This window comes from Ambystoma mexicanum, chromosome 11 (assembly GCF_040938575.1).
Source record: "Ambystoma mexicanum isolate Mex_15411 chromosome 11, UKY_AmexF1_1, whole genome shotgun sequence".
In the NCBI taxonomy this organism is placed as follows: domain Eukaryota; kingdom Metazoa; phylum Chordata; class Amphibia; order Caudata; family Ambystomatidae; genus Ambystoma; species Ambystoma mexicanum.
In genome coordinates this window covers 950,321,731-950,340,226 of record NC_090934.1, presented here as the reverse complement: position 1 = coordinate 950,340,226, position 18,496 = coordinate 950,321,731, and the positions used below count along the sequence as shown (strand labels likewise).

The 18,496-nt window shown below is 43.2% G+C and overlaps 1 protein-coding gene across 2 annotated transcripts in view; it reads left to right on the top strand.

Annotated features, from left to right (window-relative positions):
- KMT5B (lysine methyltransferase 5B) overlaps positions 1–18,496 on the top strand; it is a 685,933-nt gene that overhangs the window by 465,695 nt on the left and 201,742 nt on the right. For both annotated transcript variants that reach the window (XM_069624095.1, XM_069624096.1), the window contains exons 7-8: positions 9,088–9,107; positions 9,201–9,337. In XM_069624095.1, the coding sequence (XP_069480196.1) occupies positions 9,088–9,107; positions 9,201–9,337 (157 nt within the window). The remainder of the gene's footprint in view (positions 1–9,087; positions 9,108–9,200; positions 9,338–18,496) is intronic.

Here is an 18,496-nt window from a genome sequence, read left to right as displayed (position 1 = left end):
CTCCTGGATCTTTCTGCACAGCTTTCTCTGGACACAGCGCTGATCTGCACGGCTCCTGGATGCTGCTACCGCTGTTAGGTTTGCTGGATGCTGAGGCCTGCTGAGAAGAGTCCTCAGTTTGTGGGTTTAGGCCTCTGATTTGAGTTCTGAATCAAGTTCTTTGGAGTTTTAAAGTCTAAGTGTTGGATCTGGTATCTTCTGGATTTTGTGTGGTCCGGCAGAGCGCGTTGCAGCAACTGGATTTGAATGTCTCTACCTGTCCCAGCAGTCTCTTTTTATGTGTTTTGAAAATGGGTGTGTGCCTGGCATCACTAGCCAGCCCCTCTCTCAACTGCCCATTGGTCAAGCTTTCCGCACTGCTTTGATTGGGGGAATGAAATGTGTGTCATGGTGATGCTGTTTTATGGTCTGCAGAAAGGATACTCCCCTGTTAAATTGCACACAAATCTATATTTGACCCAAATACATATTTGCACAGGTACACATTTGTTTAAAATTACATGCACCCATCACATATCACATGAGGTATACTCTGTTCAAACTCTGCTCTTCCTGGGGGCTTGCATTCAGAAAGGCAACATTTTGTGCTTTTTAGTGGGTTTTGCAACATCGGATTTTTCTCCAGATTTATACACATGTACACCCCCCTCCCACACATATCTCAGTAACTTTCCAGGTCGCTAGCTTAAACACAGAGTATGTGGTGTCAATAAATAGCGGGGTTTTGCCCCAGAACATCACACAAATTCCCAACGCGTCTTAAAACGTGCACAGAAAAATCACAAGAATTATGGTATCATTTAAATAATTTTTTCAAGTCCGCACTGTGAGTTATACATCTTTCTTAGAATCATATTCTGGCCAACAGGGGTGTGTCTTTTCAGGTCACATGGTGTAGAAACCAGTTTATCCAGTTTCTGCCAAGCTCAGAGACCCTGCCCCTCCCAGCTTCTGCCAAGAGGAAGCTATTTTACGGCCCCCCTAATAAACCATCTGCCTGAGTCAAGGAAGGGCTTTGTTCAAAAGGAAGCCATTTACGACCACCCCAATAAACCATCTGCCTGGGCCCTTTCTTTAGTTTCTTGCAATCCCCTGGTAATTCAATCAGAGAGTGTGTGACCTCCTTTTGGCAGGAGCAACAGAATGCAGCCAGGCCTGGGAATGCATTTGTTGGGCAAGCCCCCACTCCTGTCGGGGGTAGCTGTCTGGCAGAATTCCAGTTTCCTTAAGCCAGGTTTCAGGTAAAATGTCACTTTTTGGTCCCCAGTTGAAGTCAAGACAATTTTTACATATGCAGCTAGAATGCTGATTCTAAGTTCAAAACTATGACATTTTAACAGTTACAAACTATGTGACACTCAAAAGAAGGTCACTCAGTTAATTTAAACATCTCGATTTTGGTGGTTTTAATCCAGTTTCAGTTAGGCTGCTGACATGCATAGCTCAGCCAGTTTTGTTATGAACATTGTTTTGGGCTCTTCATCTTCCCAGATTTAGTATGCACACATACTTCATTCTGCCAGATGTCCGCTGGTGTTCAGTGAGATTTTTGGATGTGTTGCAATGTTTGAAAATAGGCATTTTGAGCTAGCATTCAGAGAAACCAAAGGTAATTTTAAAGCGTTTTTGAGCTAACAGGCGCTGCTGTTTTACCTTTGGCACCCATTCCACTCATGGCACCCTGGCCCATCATGCTCGCACTGGTGGGTGGCAAGTTAGGCAGCCATTTTGGTGTGCGCACAAACTGCGTGGTTCTCCTGGATTTTGGCGCACATGTGGGCTTTTTGGCCATCTTGGATTTTCTAAGCCCACAGCACCAAATGTTGCAGCATGATAGCTCAAACGTAGGTCAGGACACCCAACAATAGTTTTAGCAATTGTAGAATGTTAGACTGGCGGGTAAAGAACCACCAGATGGGCTAAGAGCTCATTCTGCTAGGGGCATGGCAACTTCTGCAGCTCTGCAAAGGGGTGTCCCGGCAAAAGATATCTGTGAAGCGGCCACCTGGTCGTCTATGCATACATTCGTAAAGCATTACTGTTTAGACTCAACCTCGTCTCAAGGAGGTCTTTTTGCAAAGGCTGTTCTTCATACGGTCCATGACTAGATTAATTGGTACTCCCTCCTCCAAATTGTCACTGCTTTGGGAGTCTGTCAAAGATGAGGAATTCGTAGGAGAACACAATCCATTCGAAGAACAAGTTATTTATCCCTGGTAACGTTCTTTCGACTGGATGTTCCTCCCACATATTCCTTATCGCCCCTCCCAGCCTATCCTTCCGTACAATTTACGTGTTTTACACTCTGCGCTATCTGAGAGCTTGCAGTCTTGGGGTACGCCAGGTCAATTCCTCGATTGATGGGAACGGGTAAAAAACTAAACTGAAGCCAACGGATCCAGCTCGAGCTATTTGTACTGCTGATGACCTCGACACCCGACTGCAACCCTCGAGGGACATCGACACCACGACGTCGAGCACAGCGTCCTCTGGTGTGCAATTCTTTTTTTATACGAAGAAGCAAAGCTGAAAATATGAATATCAAAGATGAGGAATACGTGGGAGGAACATCCAGTCGAAAGAACGTTACCACGGGTAAGTAACTTGTTCATCTACCTAAATCTATTTCTTTTAAATGCATTCAGTGGAAAATAGAATGCAGAGGCATTAGAGGAGTGTCTTTGCTCATAGATGTGCTAGGAACCACTTTGTATTTTCTGGTTTGGCCGATGTATAAAAACTTAACACATAGGTATATTCACTAAGTTCTCCAGATAAGAATAGAAGTGGGAGTATTTTACTCTCTATTTTTTAATGTTGGGAGTAAAATGATTTTTAGGGAGTAAAAAAGTAAGTGTCATTCTCAATGGGAGTATTTATAAGCTAGCGAAAACAACTTTTAACTGGAAAAACTGAAATATTTTTGTAATTTATTTTTTTGCACCAAGTTATTCATGCACATTAATAGGTGCATGTTTAGGCAGTAATAGTAGATTCCTCCTACGCTGCTACATCCACTACTGATCTAAACATATCAATGTAGATGTGTGGTGAAAGCAGGGAAACAAGTTCCTTTGGGTCGTTTCCTATTATTTGGTGGGCGTATTTGTACTCCATATTTTTTTTTGGTTGAGATTTTTGCCTAATGCCCTCCATCTCCCTCAGGGTCAGTCGCTTCTCCAAGCAACGAGTGGTGGTAGATCTCTTTGTTCGGCTGGGGCCTCCCTCTGGAACAGCCTCCCTGCCTCTCTGAAACTTGAGGAGAACCATCTCTGGTTCCGGAAGCACCTCAAGACCGTCCTCTTTGATTCTGCCTTCTCTCTTCCTCTACCATGCTGATTTCCTGTCTGAAACTGCACTGGTCACCTGGCTACCCTCTGATCTCAGGCCCAGGACCCTGCCCGACCAGTTGCACACCCTCTCTGCCTCCCGACAACCCTTGCACTTGGGTCTGTATCTGTAACCCTACAGTCCCCTACCTGCACTTTGGACACCTGTTGTCTGCACTTGCCCTGGCACCTGCCACCCGTTGGCTGCACTTCTTGTTATTGTTTTTGATCCCAGGTACAGCACCCCCCTTCCTCTTGCACTTCCCTTCCCCTCTTCCCTGCACATGCACGATCTCAATGTCACTTGGCCTAGTAAGATTGTTGTCTCTGTCCCCCTCCCTTTCCTCGTCGCGCCTTGAAACACTTGTTTATAGGCAAGTTTTAAATGCCATATAATATCTATTGTTCGGGAATAAAAGTGTCTGGTGCATCCCTTATCTGTATGGCTGGGTATGTTGTTCCTCTACTACGTGGGAAGAATCATTACAGTGCCATTCGTTTCTAAAAATAATGTATATCTTTTGCAAGCTTTAGTAGTTCTAGCCAAATTGTCTAAACTCCCTGCAGATGGAATACAGAATACCTTTAATTACATGTAAAAGAAGCCACCTAAGAGTTTGTGAAATCATGTATGGTGTATCCTAAATTGTTATCAGTGAAGTATTGAACAACACACTCAATTAATTCTTGATTTGGTATTTCCTAAACTGGGCTCTGCAAAGCTGTTATTTACATTGCCACTTTTTTCCTATTTTAATGTGACTTTTTATTCTCTTTTTAGGATTTATTTTTTATCCCTAGTGATAAGGATTTTTGGGAACACTGTGCACTGTAATTTGTCTTTCATCTGCCTAATACTCTTGTCCTGCAGAATAGTACATTGTGGTGTACTTTGTTTTAAATACTAATGCACTATTTTAAGTATGCATGATGTCAAGTGTTACTGTTCTTGAAGTGGGCTTTAGATCCTATTTTAAAAATTCTTTGAATGTGATAAATGTGGTAAGCTTTTGTGGTGTTAATTGAATAAATAAAAAGATCTTAGTGAGCACCACAGTGGTAATTTGTATAACTCATTTTTGATTAAGTTAAGTGGTCCTGTTGGCAGAAGTGTCCCGCCTGCACTGGAGACCGAATTCAAATGTCTTTGGGACCGGTCGGTTTAGAAAGGAACTTGGGGGGGACCTCTCATGAAAAAAAAAATATACATTTTCAAAATCAGGTAGTTATCAATGATATCCAAAATGTACAATTCTCAGTCAATGTGTTTGTATTTTTGTATAAGTAGTTCTACCAAAAACATATTGATCTTAACAAAACAGGCAGAAACTAAACTGCTGAATCAAATGCATTTCGGACTGAGGTCCATCTTCAGGGAAAGCATTCTGAAAGTACACAAAATACATATGGGACGGATTCAATCGGCTACTACAAAGTAGACCCTTGTAATGCTCATACAAAATGTGTTGTCATGATGTTGAAATCATCCTACCTGCCTGATGGGATTGAGTGTTTATCTTCAAATGTGCAACTAGCATTTAAAGAAAAGTGTGCTGTTATAGTTTCTTACAATAACTCAATAAGGATGACATTAGCATATACCCCTGTATTTTTTGAGCTACTAAAAACCATACCTGCTGTGATGACCGAGGTGATTTTTGTTTAGAGGTTTTCAAAGGAGCCTCATTGTGCACTCCGCCTGAAAATTAAAGAAAAAAGTCTGTATGAGCATGCAATTAATTTAAGAAAAATGTACCTACAAATTCTAACCGCAGTAGTCCAGGGTAATGTCTGGTGCCTTACCTCCTAAAAGGAGTGTCTGGAGTGTGGCAGCGCTGATATCGTAGCTGCAAAGTTGATTGTGTATGTTGGGTTTCCTATTGAAATAGGTGCTTTGTTGTTGGGGGACCATCTGTGCAAAGTGATTTGTATTTTATTGAATTTAATAGGAGGGAAAGGGAGGGATGAGAGGAGATGTTAGATGTTGTGATGACGTCACTTGGGGTGATGACATTATCACGTAGGAGGTTTTGTCAGGCCACTTAGTGTATTGAATTGAATGATTTGATAATGTGTGAAAAACAGTGTCAATAACCCAAATTTATAGAGGTTCTCTATCTATATTGCGTAAAGGAACTCAAGCATTTTAGGGGCAAAAACGAGCGAATGTAAATCTCAAAATGTCAGAGTGTAAAACGTCAACTGGATAATACATAAAAAACATGATTTTTACATACAGAAACTTAAGTACATTAATCTACTGCCATAATGAAGTACAAGTGAATACACAAATAGTTCAAGGGTACTTGTGTACAATATTTATAAAAAAACAATTGAAACTACATTCCTCATTGAGACCCCTCTTAACATTCTATTATGTTTACCTCCCTCTACAACAGATATACTATTTACAATAGACGTTAAGAGCATGTACACATCAATGCTGCATGACGTAGGCCAGGAAGCAGTTGAATGGATGCTATTGCAAACTGAAAATCTAAGCGCTTCTAAAGAGTTCCTAACAGCACTTCTGGAATTCATTTCAGAGAACTCTTATTTTAGGTACAAACAACATTTACAAGTATCAGGCACATCTATGGCGGCAATCATGGCTTTGGCATATGCCAACACATTCAGCTTCGGCATATGACAACACATTCATGTACAAGTTCGAAAAAGAGAAGATAATGCACTACCCTATTTGGAAGGGAACATCAGGTATTGGGGTAGATATAGCAATAAACTTGTTCGGTATCTGGCACTGAACACATGAAGAGTTAAACCTGTTCATATAATACATCAATGCAATAGATCCATGCATCCAGTTTACTACAGAAAGACATGCAAGGTGGATCCATTTCCTAGATATTAGCGTAACCTTTGGTCCTATGGGTCTTGGGACGGCACTCTTTTGTAAACCCACTGATCGTAAAACCCTTTTTCATAGATTCTGCCTTCACCCACTGAGTACACTAAGGAATCTCCCGTACAGCCAACTTGATTGTGCAAGCTGCTGAGGAATGCAAAAGACTTGCAAGCAACGTCTGCTAGAATTTTAGAAAGAGTATACTCCGTACAAGACATTGAAGAAGCACAGATGTGGGTCACTACACAATCTAGACGGACACTATTGGCAAAACAGATTACCAAACCAGCACCTTCTCTTGTATATGTCACATAATATTCCACACAAAGGTTCAGGATCAAGAAAATTATTTAAAAAATAATCTGGCCCATCCTTGCCGAGGACCCCAATATGGGCTCTCTTTAAAATCCCACCTATGTTTGCATATACTAGAAGTAAGAATATCAAATAATATCTGCCTAAAGCGATACTAAACACAAAGTATACAAACCAAACGGGACAGGCACTTCACTGTGCCTCCAATGTACCAATTGCAGGTTTGTAGCAAAAGGGAACCTACTACACCATCCCAACACAGGCAACAAAATATGCTGCTTGTGACAGTCAAAATGTAATTTACAGCATCATATGCCCTTGTGGCAAATATGTGGGACAAAGTATGAGAAAAGTGAGGCTAAAGTTGAACGAGCATCGCTCCAACGTATGGACCAAACTTGAACTCACTAGTAGCAAGACATTTCCTTGAAAGGTTATCAAATATACCAGATGGAATTTCGGTATCCAGTCATTGCATCGAAGACAAAGCATTGAATGTCAAAAGCATTGAAAAAAATGCATCGAAAAAAAAGCATTGAATGCATTTTTTTCAAAGGTAAAGGTTTTATTTTAATTATACTGGATTTTAAGGGGTAAAAAAACGGGTTGGGGGGAACCCCTATTAAAGAAAGAAAATAATGCAATTAATGCTTTTTTTTTCATTGCTTTTTTTTAGATGCTAAGGCATTCGATGCAATCACTATAAAACGGAATTTCAAGTTCTTGAAGCAATCCGTGCCAAGCCGCGCGAACAGGACCTGTCAAGGATCATGAACCAGAGAGACTTTTTGGATAGACCAATTGAACTCCCTCTTTTTCCAGGGGTGGGGGATGGGGGTTTCTAGATGAGGAATGTAATTTTAATTGTTTTTTTTAATAATTATTGTACATGAGTTCTGAGTACCCTGGAGCTATTGTGTATTCACTTGTTCTTCATTATGGCATTCTATGAATGTACTTGTGGTCTGTATGTAAAATTTATGTTTTTTTAAGTAGTATCCAATTGACGTTATTACACTCACACATTTTGATATTTAAATTGGCTCTTTTGTTTTCCTAGGATGCTTGAGTTTCTTACACAGCACAGATAGAGATCATCTCTAACTCTGGGTAATTAACACTATTTTTCACACATCTGTATTCATTCAGTATCATCTTATTCTATTGCATACACTAAGCGGTCTGACGAAACTTCCTGTGCGATGAAGTCATCCTCCACGTGACATCATCGCGTTTCCTAGATGCTCCTGCCACAACGGAGTGCCTATTTCATTAAGAAACCCGACATACACAATCAAGTTTGCAGCAGCAGCCGCAATATCTGAGCTGCCATGTTCCTGATACTCCATTTAGGGGGCAAGGCACCAGACATCACTCTGGACTACTTCGGTTCGAATTTTCAGATACATTTTTTTCTTAGACTTATATGTGCATACAGACTTTTTTCTTTGATTTTCAGCAGTAGTACACAATGAGGCCCTTTGAAGACCTCTAAAAAAAATCACCTTAGCCATCACAGCAGGTATGGTTTCTAATAGCTTAAAATACTAGGGTGTATGCTAATGTCATCCTTATTGAGTTAGTATGAGAAACTATAACAGCACATTTTTCTTTAAATGCCAGGTGCACATTTGAAAGTAAACACTCAATCCCATCAGGCTAGGATGATTTCAACATCCTGACAACACATTTTGTATGAGCATTACAAGGGACTATTTTGTAGTAGCCAATTGAATCTTTCGCATATGTATTTTGTTTACTTTCAGAATGCTTTCCCTCAAGATGGGCGCTGAGTCCGAAATGCATTTCATTCAGCAGTTTCGTTTTTTGTGTTAAGATCATTATGTTTTTGGTAGAACTACTTATATACAAAAATACAAACACATTGACTGAGAAGTTTACCTTCTGGATATCATTGATGAGTACTTCATTTTGAAAATGTATGTCTTTTCATAAGAGGTCCTCCCAAGTTCCTGTCTAAACCAAAAGCACTCAGTAGACATGTAATAATAATACATTTATTGTGAATTAGTTCAAATTTGAACTTTACACAAACAATACAAAATACCAATACATCCAATCACTTAATACTTACAATCTACACATTAAATAGTATAACATTTAAACATATAAATCCAAATGCAATACATAATGTATGTCACGCATCATATACATCATATACAACCCAAAAACACAAAGTTGACACGTAGCACTAAGCACCAAGCACAAGGGCCAGTTCCTAAGAAGGCCAAAAGACATGTTAATTCTGAATAAAGCATTTTTGGCATGAATGAGGGTAGGAGGCCTAAATAATGGACAACTTGTGAACAATGCAGAGGGTATTTATTTTGCCCATAGGAAGTAGATGCACTGAGGCACAAAGTTTCGGTATTTTTATGCTTACACATGCAGGACATAACATTTTATTAAGTTAAAGCAATTCATACAATTATCCAAATTCTCAAAGCCATATAAAACTCATTGAGTGTACAGTCACGGAGCAGTCATATTCTTGCGTGAAAAAATGTTTTGTTGTAATTATGTATTTCACTCTAATGTTTTTTTTTTTTTTTTAAGATTGCCGGCCAAACTGCAAGGTAAGCATGGTAAAAGTAACCAAGAGTTTAAAAAAACAAAAAAACAAATGTGTTTCAGTTTCTAACTTTAAAACTTTTATATTTTTCTGCCAGTTTGTGTCCACTGGTCGTGATACAGCATGCGTAAAAACTTTAAGAGATATTGAACCTGGAGAAGAAATCTCTTGTTACTATGGCGATGGTTTCTTTGGAGAGAACAATGAGTATTGTGAATGCTACACTTGTGAAAGGTATATGCTCCAATGTATTTTCATAAGTATGATCTTCATTGTTGTTCCAACGCTTAAAACATTTGTATGGGTTTGTTAAAATTCTGGCAGTGCTCGTAGTGCCATTCTTGTTTTTATTTCCCCTAACACCTTGATGCTTATTGTGGTCTAATCCCTTTCCTTGTCACATTTGGTTACAGTGCACATTTGACATATTCATATTTGGACATCAAAGTGTTAATGTCCCTTTTTAAGGAAAAAGGTGCACACCTTTTAGGGCCAGTCCTTCACCGGCCAAAGTCGGGAAAGATTGATTTAGGGACAGTATTTTACATCCATTTAACCCATTGGAGAACAGGAGGGGACAGAAATAAGTAGGTTAACTTACCCCCCTGACTCTGATTTTTCCAGAGAGCATTGCTGGTGTTCCTGAATCCGTTGGGGGCAGCACAGACCACCTCAGGGACAGCTCACTGGATTGAAGATGGAGTGTTGCAACAGTAATCACCATAGTTGGATGGCGACAGGCGATCTTCACAGGACAAACACAGGAACAGGCCTGGCACAGCTTCCGTTCGTGGTAGAAGGCTGAAAATGCAGGAGCAGGCGTCTTGTTCCATAAGCTGGAGATCTGCCAAGTTCCGAAGATGTACTCAGAACAGCAACAACTGCAGCAAGGTAGGCCAGGAAACTGCCTGTCAGTCCAAAGGTTAGTCCAGGGACACTTCCAAAGGTGCAGATACTCAAGCAGCAGTTGAGACCTGTTATCCCTACGGGTCCATGGGGTTGAAGCAACCATGAGTGCCTTCTTGAAATCGGGCAGAGGAGCAGGGCTTCACCAGGACTGCACTCAGGCTACTGGTCAGCTTCAGATGTCGTCCTCTGTTCGTCAGTGGGCTACTCATCTTCATGGGGGACCTGGCTCCTACAATGGCTGCACAGAGCCCTCCTTTTATCCAAGATATTGGGCTGGGAGCATGCCCAATCCCACCAGTGGTGAGGATCTGTACCATTCAAACTGGCAGTGGCTATCCAATCATGGATGGCTACTCACCACAAAGTCTGCCCAGCAACAGAAAGTTAGACACCAGTATGTGGATTGGGACTAGACTCTTCTAGCCCCTTCCTCTGGCCACATACAGTAAATGCACTTTGGCCCGTTAAAGCCACAGCTTTCCCCAGGAAAGGTATTTCCATATGAGGCATTTCCCGACCTGAGAACGCAGGAAAAAAGCCAAAGAACAAGCGAAAAACCTTATGGCGCAGCCATTTTAGGGTGCTAGCCACCTTTTAGTATCCATTTTCAGTAAATGCAAAAGTGCATAAGTAAAATGTATCAAAACAGTAAAAATATCACTGCTACCACCAGCTTGTCTTAGGCACATTTAAACATTAACCAAAAAGCCATTATGTAAAAAGTGAAGGATACAAAGTATACTAGCTACACTTCACTGCAGGGTGATGTGTCCAATTGTATCCATACAAGACTTCAAAAAGAGATATATAGTCTCTCAGTACTGATGTTCTTCAGGACTGCTGGCGTAACGGGGCCTCCACAGCCCCTGCACTGCAAGAGGGGGGGGGGCACCACATGCCCTTGGACATTAAAAAAAAATCTTTTTGTAGTCACTCTGCCTTCATAAAGAAATTATTTCGGTAGTGACTGCAAAAAGAAAACATAAATTATTATTTTGTGACTTCAAAAAGAAACCATTTCCTTTTGAAGTAATAGGGCTCCCCCAAATCCATGACATGTGCGTGTGTGAGTGTATGGTGAAAGGATGCACACTTAAATGTATGGGTGGCTGGTTGCGCGTGTTTGTGTATGTGGCGTGTTTGTGTATGTGAATGGTGTATGTGCGCTTGTGTTCAGGTGTGCAACAAAACCTACATTTCAGGGTGTGGGGGCTAACCCTTCAAATGTTGGTTGAGGTCCTAACTTCACGGGCGATGGGGGAGGCGCACACGTTTTTGTGTGGGGGCATCTAAACTCTTTAGGCATTCCAATGACACTATTCCAGTGCAGCTTCAATGTTACAAGCAGTTCACTCTCTCCTATAAGTCTAAAAGGACTGCTGTGAGAATAAGCAGTCTCCTGTCCCATCTACCCTTCCAATCACTTCCCTGGCATGCAAGTACACCCGGGGGAAGGGATGTCTGGGGCGTGGGGGATTTGTGCAATAAATCGTAATGGCCATCAATGTCCAGGCTAAGCAGGCATAATATGTGGTATTAGTCGCTAGAACAGCATTTTGAGGCAGCCTGTCTAGTCATTTCTTAGTTTGGCTTGACTGTTTTTCTTAACTGGGCATCTCTGATAAAGCAGTCCTAAGTGTAATTACCTGGCTAGACTGGCATTTGAGTGCTGCCAGTCTAGCCGTTTCTTACTGCGATATTGTATATTTTTCTGGGCATCTGTGATAAAATAACCATGATAAGTGTTATTGCTTCAACTGGCATTTTGGTGCAACCAGTCTAGGTATGTCTAAATCTGGCCTGGCATGCTTTACTGTAATGTTATTACGTGTCTAGACTGGTCTACATTGTGCAGTCAGTTGGACATGTTTTCATTGTGGCATGGCATTTTTAATAGCAAAGCATGAATATTAATTGCAGCCTTAATGTTACTGTGCACAGTTGGTGACTTGCATGTATTGGATTTTTGAATAAGGTTACCCTACAAAACATTTGCAAAAGCTTTGGTCTTTTCGCCAGTTTTTCTCAAAAGGTGTGCTGTATAATGCATTAAAACACATATTTATATCTTTCTCATAGTGCAGTGTGGTGTACCCCTTCCGTAGCACGTTTGTGCGTATTGCGCAAGCGTGGTAATATAGGCCGGCACAGAGTGTGGCGCGACCCGTGATTTGTTGCCGAGTTCGGTGGGGGGGGCTCAGCATGGCTTGCAGGGGGGCCCCCGAATGTTGTGCTACGCCACTGTTCAGGAAGGACTAGTCCGTTTCCCCATAAGAACAGTAAAGAGAAGTGAAGCAAAAGGTTTTACCTCACTCCAAACAGTCAGGCCAGGGTTCAAAACAATGCAAAAAGAAAGGGTGCCCGATAGAAATCGATGGGAGGAAAGTAGTAAAAAGAACATCTTTTCTAACTTGCCCTCCCTGTGGTCTAGGGTTTCTGCAAACCTGCTTCAACCATGTTTTACCATTTGAAGTACATTAACCTGAATCCGGCTGTGCTTTCTTTCTTCCTTGGGCTGCTGGGTCTTGGACATGGCATTGGTGAGCTTCTTGAGGATCTCCCCTGGGCTAGATGGCTGCCTTCTCCCCACCTGTGAGGTAAAACCTGTAATTAACTTGCTTTCCCATAGCTGCGTTCTTCTCTTCTGGCTTTGTCCCGTTGATTCCTATGGGACACTTACCAACACTGAAAACTCCTACGAAGGGAAATTCTATGTTACTTATCTGAACAGTGACATATCTCTCTGGTCCTTCTTGAATACCTGGAGGTTTTCACAATGACTTGGATTTTTATCTACTACCTCTGATTTCCTGTAAGATTTTAAATCCTCGTATTGCACTCCTGAAGTGTATTAATTTACAGTGTATCATTACTGGTTATATTTGTTTCTATTCCTTGGAGTGTACCATGACTGTGTGGTTCTGGGAACTGAGACAAACCTAACGAGGTTGTCACTACTTCGCCGGTGAAAATATCCCCTCATGTGGCCAGGGAAAGGCAGAAGCTACCCTGGGGATGGTTAACTGTGGGAGAACCACATGAGGGAAGACAACTCTCTGGGAGGGGGAGTACACTTGCTATGTCAAGGCAGGCATTTCCCTGTTTCTTTAGCCTTCTGGTAACACCCACTTGCCTCCCTATTCCTGTATGGCATACTGTAGTGTGGTTGTAGAACCTCACATCATGTCGAATCACCAACTGTATTTACATTGCCCTTGACTTGATAACACTGAGACGAGGAAAAGGACTGGAGTAATGAAGATCACTATAACCGGAAAGCCAACGCTGCGCTCTAGTTGTTGGAAAAGGTTAACGGGCGCCGGGACATTTAAAAACACCACACCTGGAGAGAAGGAGCGACTCACTGTGGTTTTCTTTTTCACTTTGTAACTTTATGTTCGAACTTTGGAAAGGAGCTGTAGGTGCTCAGCTAAAACGTCGGCGCAAAGTCGGAGGCAGCGGCAACCCTCTGTAGCCGTGCTGCTTGACATTTGGTTAAGTCCGCTCCTCTAGCATCTCTGGGTTGTACGCGCGGGCTGGCCACAGGCGCCAACGGCTCAAGCAGGATCCACCGTAGTGTGCCACGGCGTTGCACGATGGTTTCAGCCGCCTGTCGGGGGTTACCAGCTGCCCCACAGTCTCTTGGTGGTGCTCCCATGTGGAAGTAAAGGCACCCGGCGGGAAAAGATTCTGGTACCTCTATCCGGCTGGAATGCAGGGAATGCTGTGAATACTGCAAACGCAGTGGAGCAGCCCTGTGCTACCGGTAAGCCTGGTCCTAACTGGGGCTGATCTTGGAATCTTCTGTGAAAGCTCCACCGTGGGCGGGTGCAACTAAGTACCCGGTGTATATAGTGCCCACTGTTCTGCGCTCTTATACTAGGTGTGGCTTGTTGTTATGACTTCGAATGAGAAGGGCGAGGGGAGCGGGGCATCTGACCCACTATCTGGGAACTTGACCACTACGGGCATGCATGAATGCACAAGGGGAACTGGTGCTTTTGATTCAGGGGTGCCAGCTCCAGTATCAGCTGGGTCAGGTCAACCTGATCAATGGCCACTTCTCATGGCCAGCATTGCCAAAGAGCTTCTTCTATGTGTTAGTCCCTTTTGATCTTGGTGTTTTGGTGGACTCGCTGAATGATTGGGTGATCGATCTACGTCAATCGGAGGTAACCTTGGTCTCTCATGCAGACCCGTCTCTTAGCCCAGTTACTTTGTTACAGCCCCCAAAAATGGACCACGCTGGCCAAGTCAACTTTCAAAGAGTTACATTAGATCATGCTACACAGACTGACTTCGCGAGGGAGGGCCCCTTAGTGGCTAAGGGGCAAATAACATCCAATAACGAGAGAGCAATGTCCCCCAAGGCTGATATCATAGACCCAATGCAGGAAAAATCTCCACGGGTACTTGTACCTGGCAAGCAAGTAGCTAAACAACAAGTAGTGGGGACTGTAAGGCCAAGAAGGTACCCTGGCGCAGTCTGCACTTGAAATAATCACAAATGTCTAAACTAAAGGATTTGAGCACTCATGACTTCATCATGGATAAAAGGAACTTTGTCATTTCTAACATCCCCAAGACTGAAGGAAAAGAATCCAAACAAGCCTTACGCAATAAAGTCCTTGCCTGGCTACGACAGAGAACAGGACCGGGTGTAGTCAGGATGACTGACTTGTTGATTCTACGTAGATTAGACCTTAATGACTGGTGCACAATACCAAATAGTGACTGTGTCTTAATTGGCTGTGGGGTTAGTACCCTTCCTGCTTTCCTAAAACGCTGTAAATATTTTCCAAGAGGCTCAATTTGCAATATGATACTGTAAGGTGTTTTTATATATGAGGCTTTTCTTTCCTCTTTTCCCTTTGAATATGTCATCTGCTCTTGTTTTTAGTTCTCTGCTATGTCTTGTGGCTATATCCTGTTGAGGGTAATTTACCTTACCAATTTTTTGATTTTCTCCATGCCAATTAATGCTATATTTTATGTTTAATGTTGTTTCTACTGTATGCGCCCTCACGCCTACGGGTTTATTGGTTTGCGCAGTATAAATGCAATAAAGTAAAAGTAACAGACATTTTCTCCTTGACGTTATATTGAGTTTAATGTGTGACGGTCAAGTTGGGGCTTTGGACAGACAACTTGTTGTTTTGGACATTCTGGTACGGACGTTCCTTAGTTTTGTTCCGGCAGGAAAACCCCTTCTAGAGTTAGGGACAGGTAGGATTTCCCAACCATCTCTTTAATTATCTCAATATAAGTCTTAAACAGTCGCTATAATGCCACTGTATCCAACTCTTACTCTTGATCCCTTACATATGGTGTTTGAAGTACGGCTCAGCAGATACAAACTGGGGGACTCTTGAATTTCTTAAAGCTCAGTGAGGAGGCTACCAGTCCATCTAAAGCCATTAAGGAGTCCATTGACTTTACCTTGGCTAGCAGCTGAGAGGAAGCCTCAGCAGCAATCCTCCAGTGGGTCTCTGATGGTCCTTCTGCTTCAGGTACTTAGATCTTATTGTTGTTGATCTCTAATGCCTCCAGCTCCTCTCCCAGACATCAAATGGAAAGGGACCCACAGCATTCAAATCTCACAATCTGCCCAGCTGTCAGGTCCTAGTCACCTGCAGAGGTAGTACACACTAATACCTCCCCCCAGGGGTCTATTGGCGTCTGCGCTATTGGTCACACAACCCCTATGGGGAAGGAAGGTCAGGGTGCACAGATTGGATGGGTATAGGGGTTGTAGGCTAACCGGATAGAGGGTTAGTGAGAGATTGTGGATGGGTAAGCGGATTAGGGAAAGGTTCTCTTGTCTGGTACGTTGCGCTGTGCTGACAACACTTCCACTCACATATGTACACCTGTGAACCAATTGTCTCACTGTACTCCCTGCGCCTTCTGAGCACAGTTACTCATATTATACCTGTACTGCCAAAGCACAGGTACTGCTCTGGACCCTATTAGCCCAGTTATTAGCCCAGTTAGTCAGTAATGTACTGCCCAAGTCCAGTTATTCACTGGACTCTCCTACAACCCGGTTGCTGCACCGGGCACTCTAACCTCCAGTTGCTTCACTGGGTGCTATTCCTAACAGTTAGTGCAAGTCTGCAAGTAACATGAACAGTGTAGAACACGTGTAAGACATAACATAAACGCACTTAGTTTTGTGGCTCCGCCTCAGGCGGTCTGCAGGCTGGGTCTGCGGGCGCCGACCCGGTGTCTATGTGACTGAGAAAGAACACAAATTAGGCTGTGTGATTGCTTGCATCAGAGCGATTAGTTTGTTGTTCGTATGCAGTGAATAATCAGTCCACCCGTAATTCGGGCAGGTCATTAATGGTAAGTAGAACGGTTCTCAGTTAGTTTGCAACATTCCCCATGTGTGGTTAAATTAGTATCACCTTGCGAGAAGTCAACAGTAGTACTGTACTTAGCTTCAGGATTGCGGGGCCTGGGTGTTGATCAGGCAGGGCGTGGCCCTGCAAGTAGTTTGGCCTTAAGCGGACCGGAGCCTTTCAGACAAGTGTCCGCTCAGGCAGGATTCTCTAGCACGGACAAGTTTCTTGTACGGGGCTCAGGCAGTCTCCTGTTTCTGTGTGAGCCTTGAGGAGGCTCCTGAGGCTGCTGGGAGATGTAGTCTCTTTCCCCCATTTCCTCTCTTGTTTTGGTTTGGGGCATCTGTTGTTCATTTTCCTTTCCTGCTGTGGTGTTTGACAGTGCTTCTGCCCTGGCCCAGCACCAGGCACCTACACCAGGGACAAATATGGCATCTGCTATGAGGGATGCCTTGTCTGAGGTTTTTTACACATGCGACCCTGCCAGGCTCCTCAATGTATATACTGCCTACCACTTTTGACTGCTTGCCCCTCTGCCCCCTGACAGTACGCCCCCTCCCCGGAGGAGAACCTGGTTTTACCTGGGTAGTTAGAGTGAAAGAGCCACATAAGTTGGGGAGCATGAATGTTGCCAGCCGGTTCCCAAGAGTGGTCTTCTGGGCCAAAACCCACCCAATCCACCCAATAATGAAGCTGACCTCTCTCACACTGGAATTCAAGATAGCCCTCACCTCATATTCGGGCTATCTCTTTACCAAGATGGGAGGCAGACGTGTGATGCGTGTAGTGGGTGATGCAGGTTTGAAGAGGGCCGTGTGGAAGACTGGTTGAATCCACATATGAGCAGGTAGTTTTAATTGCATGGCTAGAGGGTTAATCACAGCTTCAACAGTGAAGGGGCCGATGTATCGGGGTTGCAATATACGGGAGCCCAGGTAACTGGAGATGGCGGGTGGTAAGCCATCCTTATCTCCTATGCTGTAACAAGATTCTAGTCTGCGCTTTTTGTCTGCATGCATACTTTTTGTAGGATTCTTTGGCTGTTTCTAGGTTGATGTGCATTTCCTTCCATAGATGTACTAGTTGATCTTTCTGGGTCTGCACCGAGAGCAGGTGGCTTTCGGTGGACGGTTGTATGTGAGGATGGAACCCATAAGTGCCGAAAAATGGCCAGTATTTGGTGGCTGAGTTTCGTGAGTTATGGTATGCCAATTCAGCCAGCAAAATGGCTCTTACCCAAACACCTTTGGCACTATGGGCGAAAAAACAAAGATACTGCTCGATTGTCTGGTTTAACTTTTCAGTTTGTCCGTCAGTTTCAGAATGATACTTGTTGACAGTCTCATCGTAATGCCTGTGTGCTCGCAGAAGGCCTGCCAAAACCGTGATGTGAATTGGGTGCCTCTTTCGGACACAATATGTTGAAGTGTTCAATGTAGGCGGATTATATATATTGCATAAAAAGATCCACTAAAACACTGGTGGTGGGGACACCGTTGCATGGCATAAAGTGTGTCAACTTGGTAAGTGAATCTATAACAACGAGGATGGTCGTATTCTCTTGATCAGGTGGGATGTCTCCAATAAAGTCCATAGAAATTGGGTGCCATGGCATTGTGTGGGTTGGTAGTGGGTGCAAAAGACCGGCTGGCTTTTGATGGTCGGGCTTGTTTCCGGCACACGTTTCGCAATCCTGCACGTATGACTGACATCCTTGTGAAGATTAGCCCACCAGTAATGTCTCTTTACCAGATCTTCGGTCTTGGTAATCCCTGGTTGCCCTGCCACTGGTGAGTCGTGGCACCACTGCAAGACTTGCTTCCTTAATGCATCAGTAGGCAGGTACAATGCGGTACCACGGTATGGTAACCTGTCTTTCTCTGTTTGACGATTCTATGGGTCACTCCATTGATGTAGTTCTTGGGCAGACATTGTTTCCCCAGTGCGTACAAATAGATATGTGCTGTTACTTGCTGTTATACAGGTCAGGGGCAGTACGGGTCTTTGTGCTTCTTTATTCTGCTCATCGCTTGACTCCTCTGGATATCGTGACAGGATATCGGCTTTCCTGCTTTCTTGAACCGGATGGTAAGTGACAACGAAATCTAAGTCTGCAAAGTACATGGCCAGTCTTAACTGA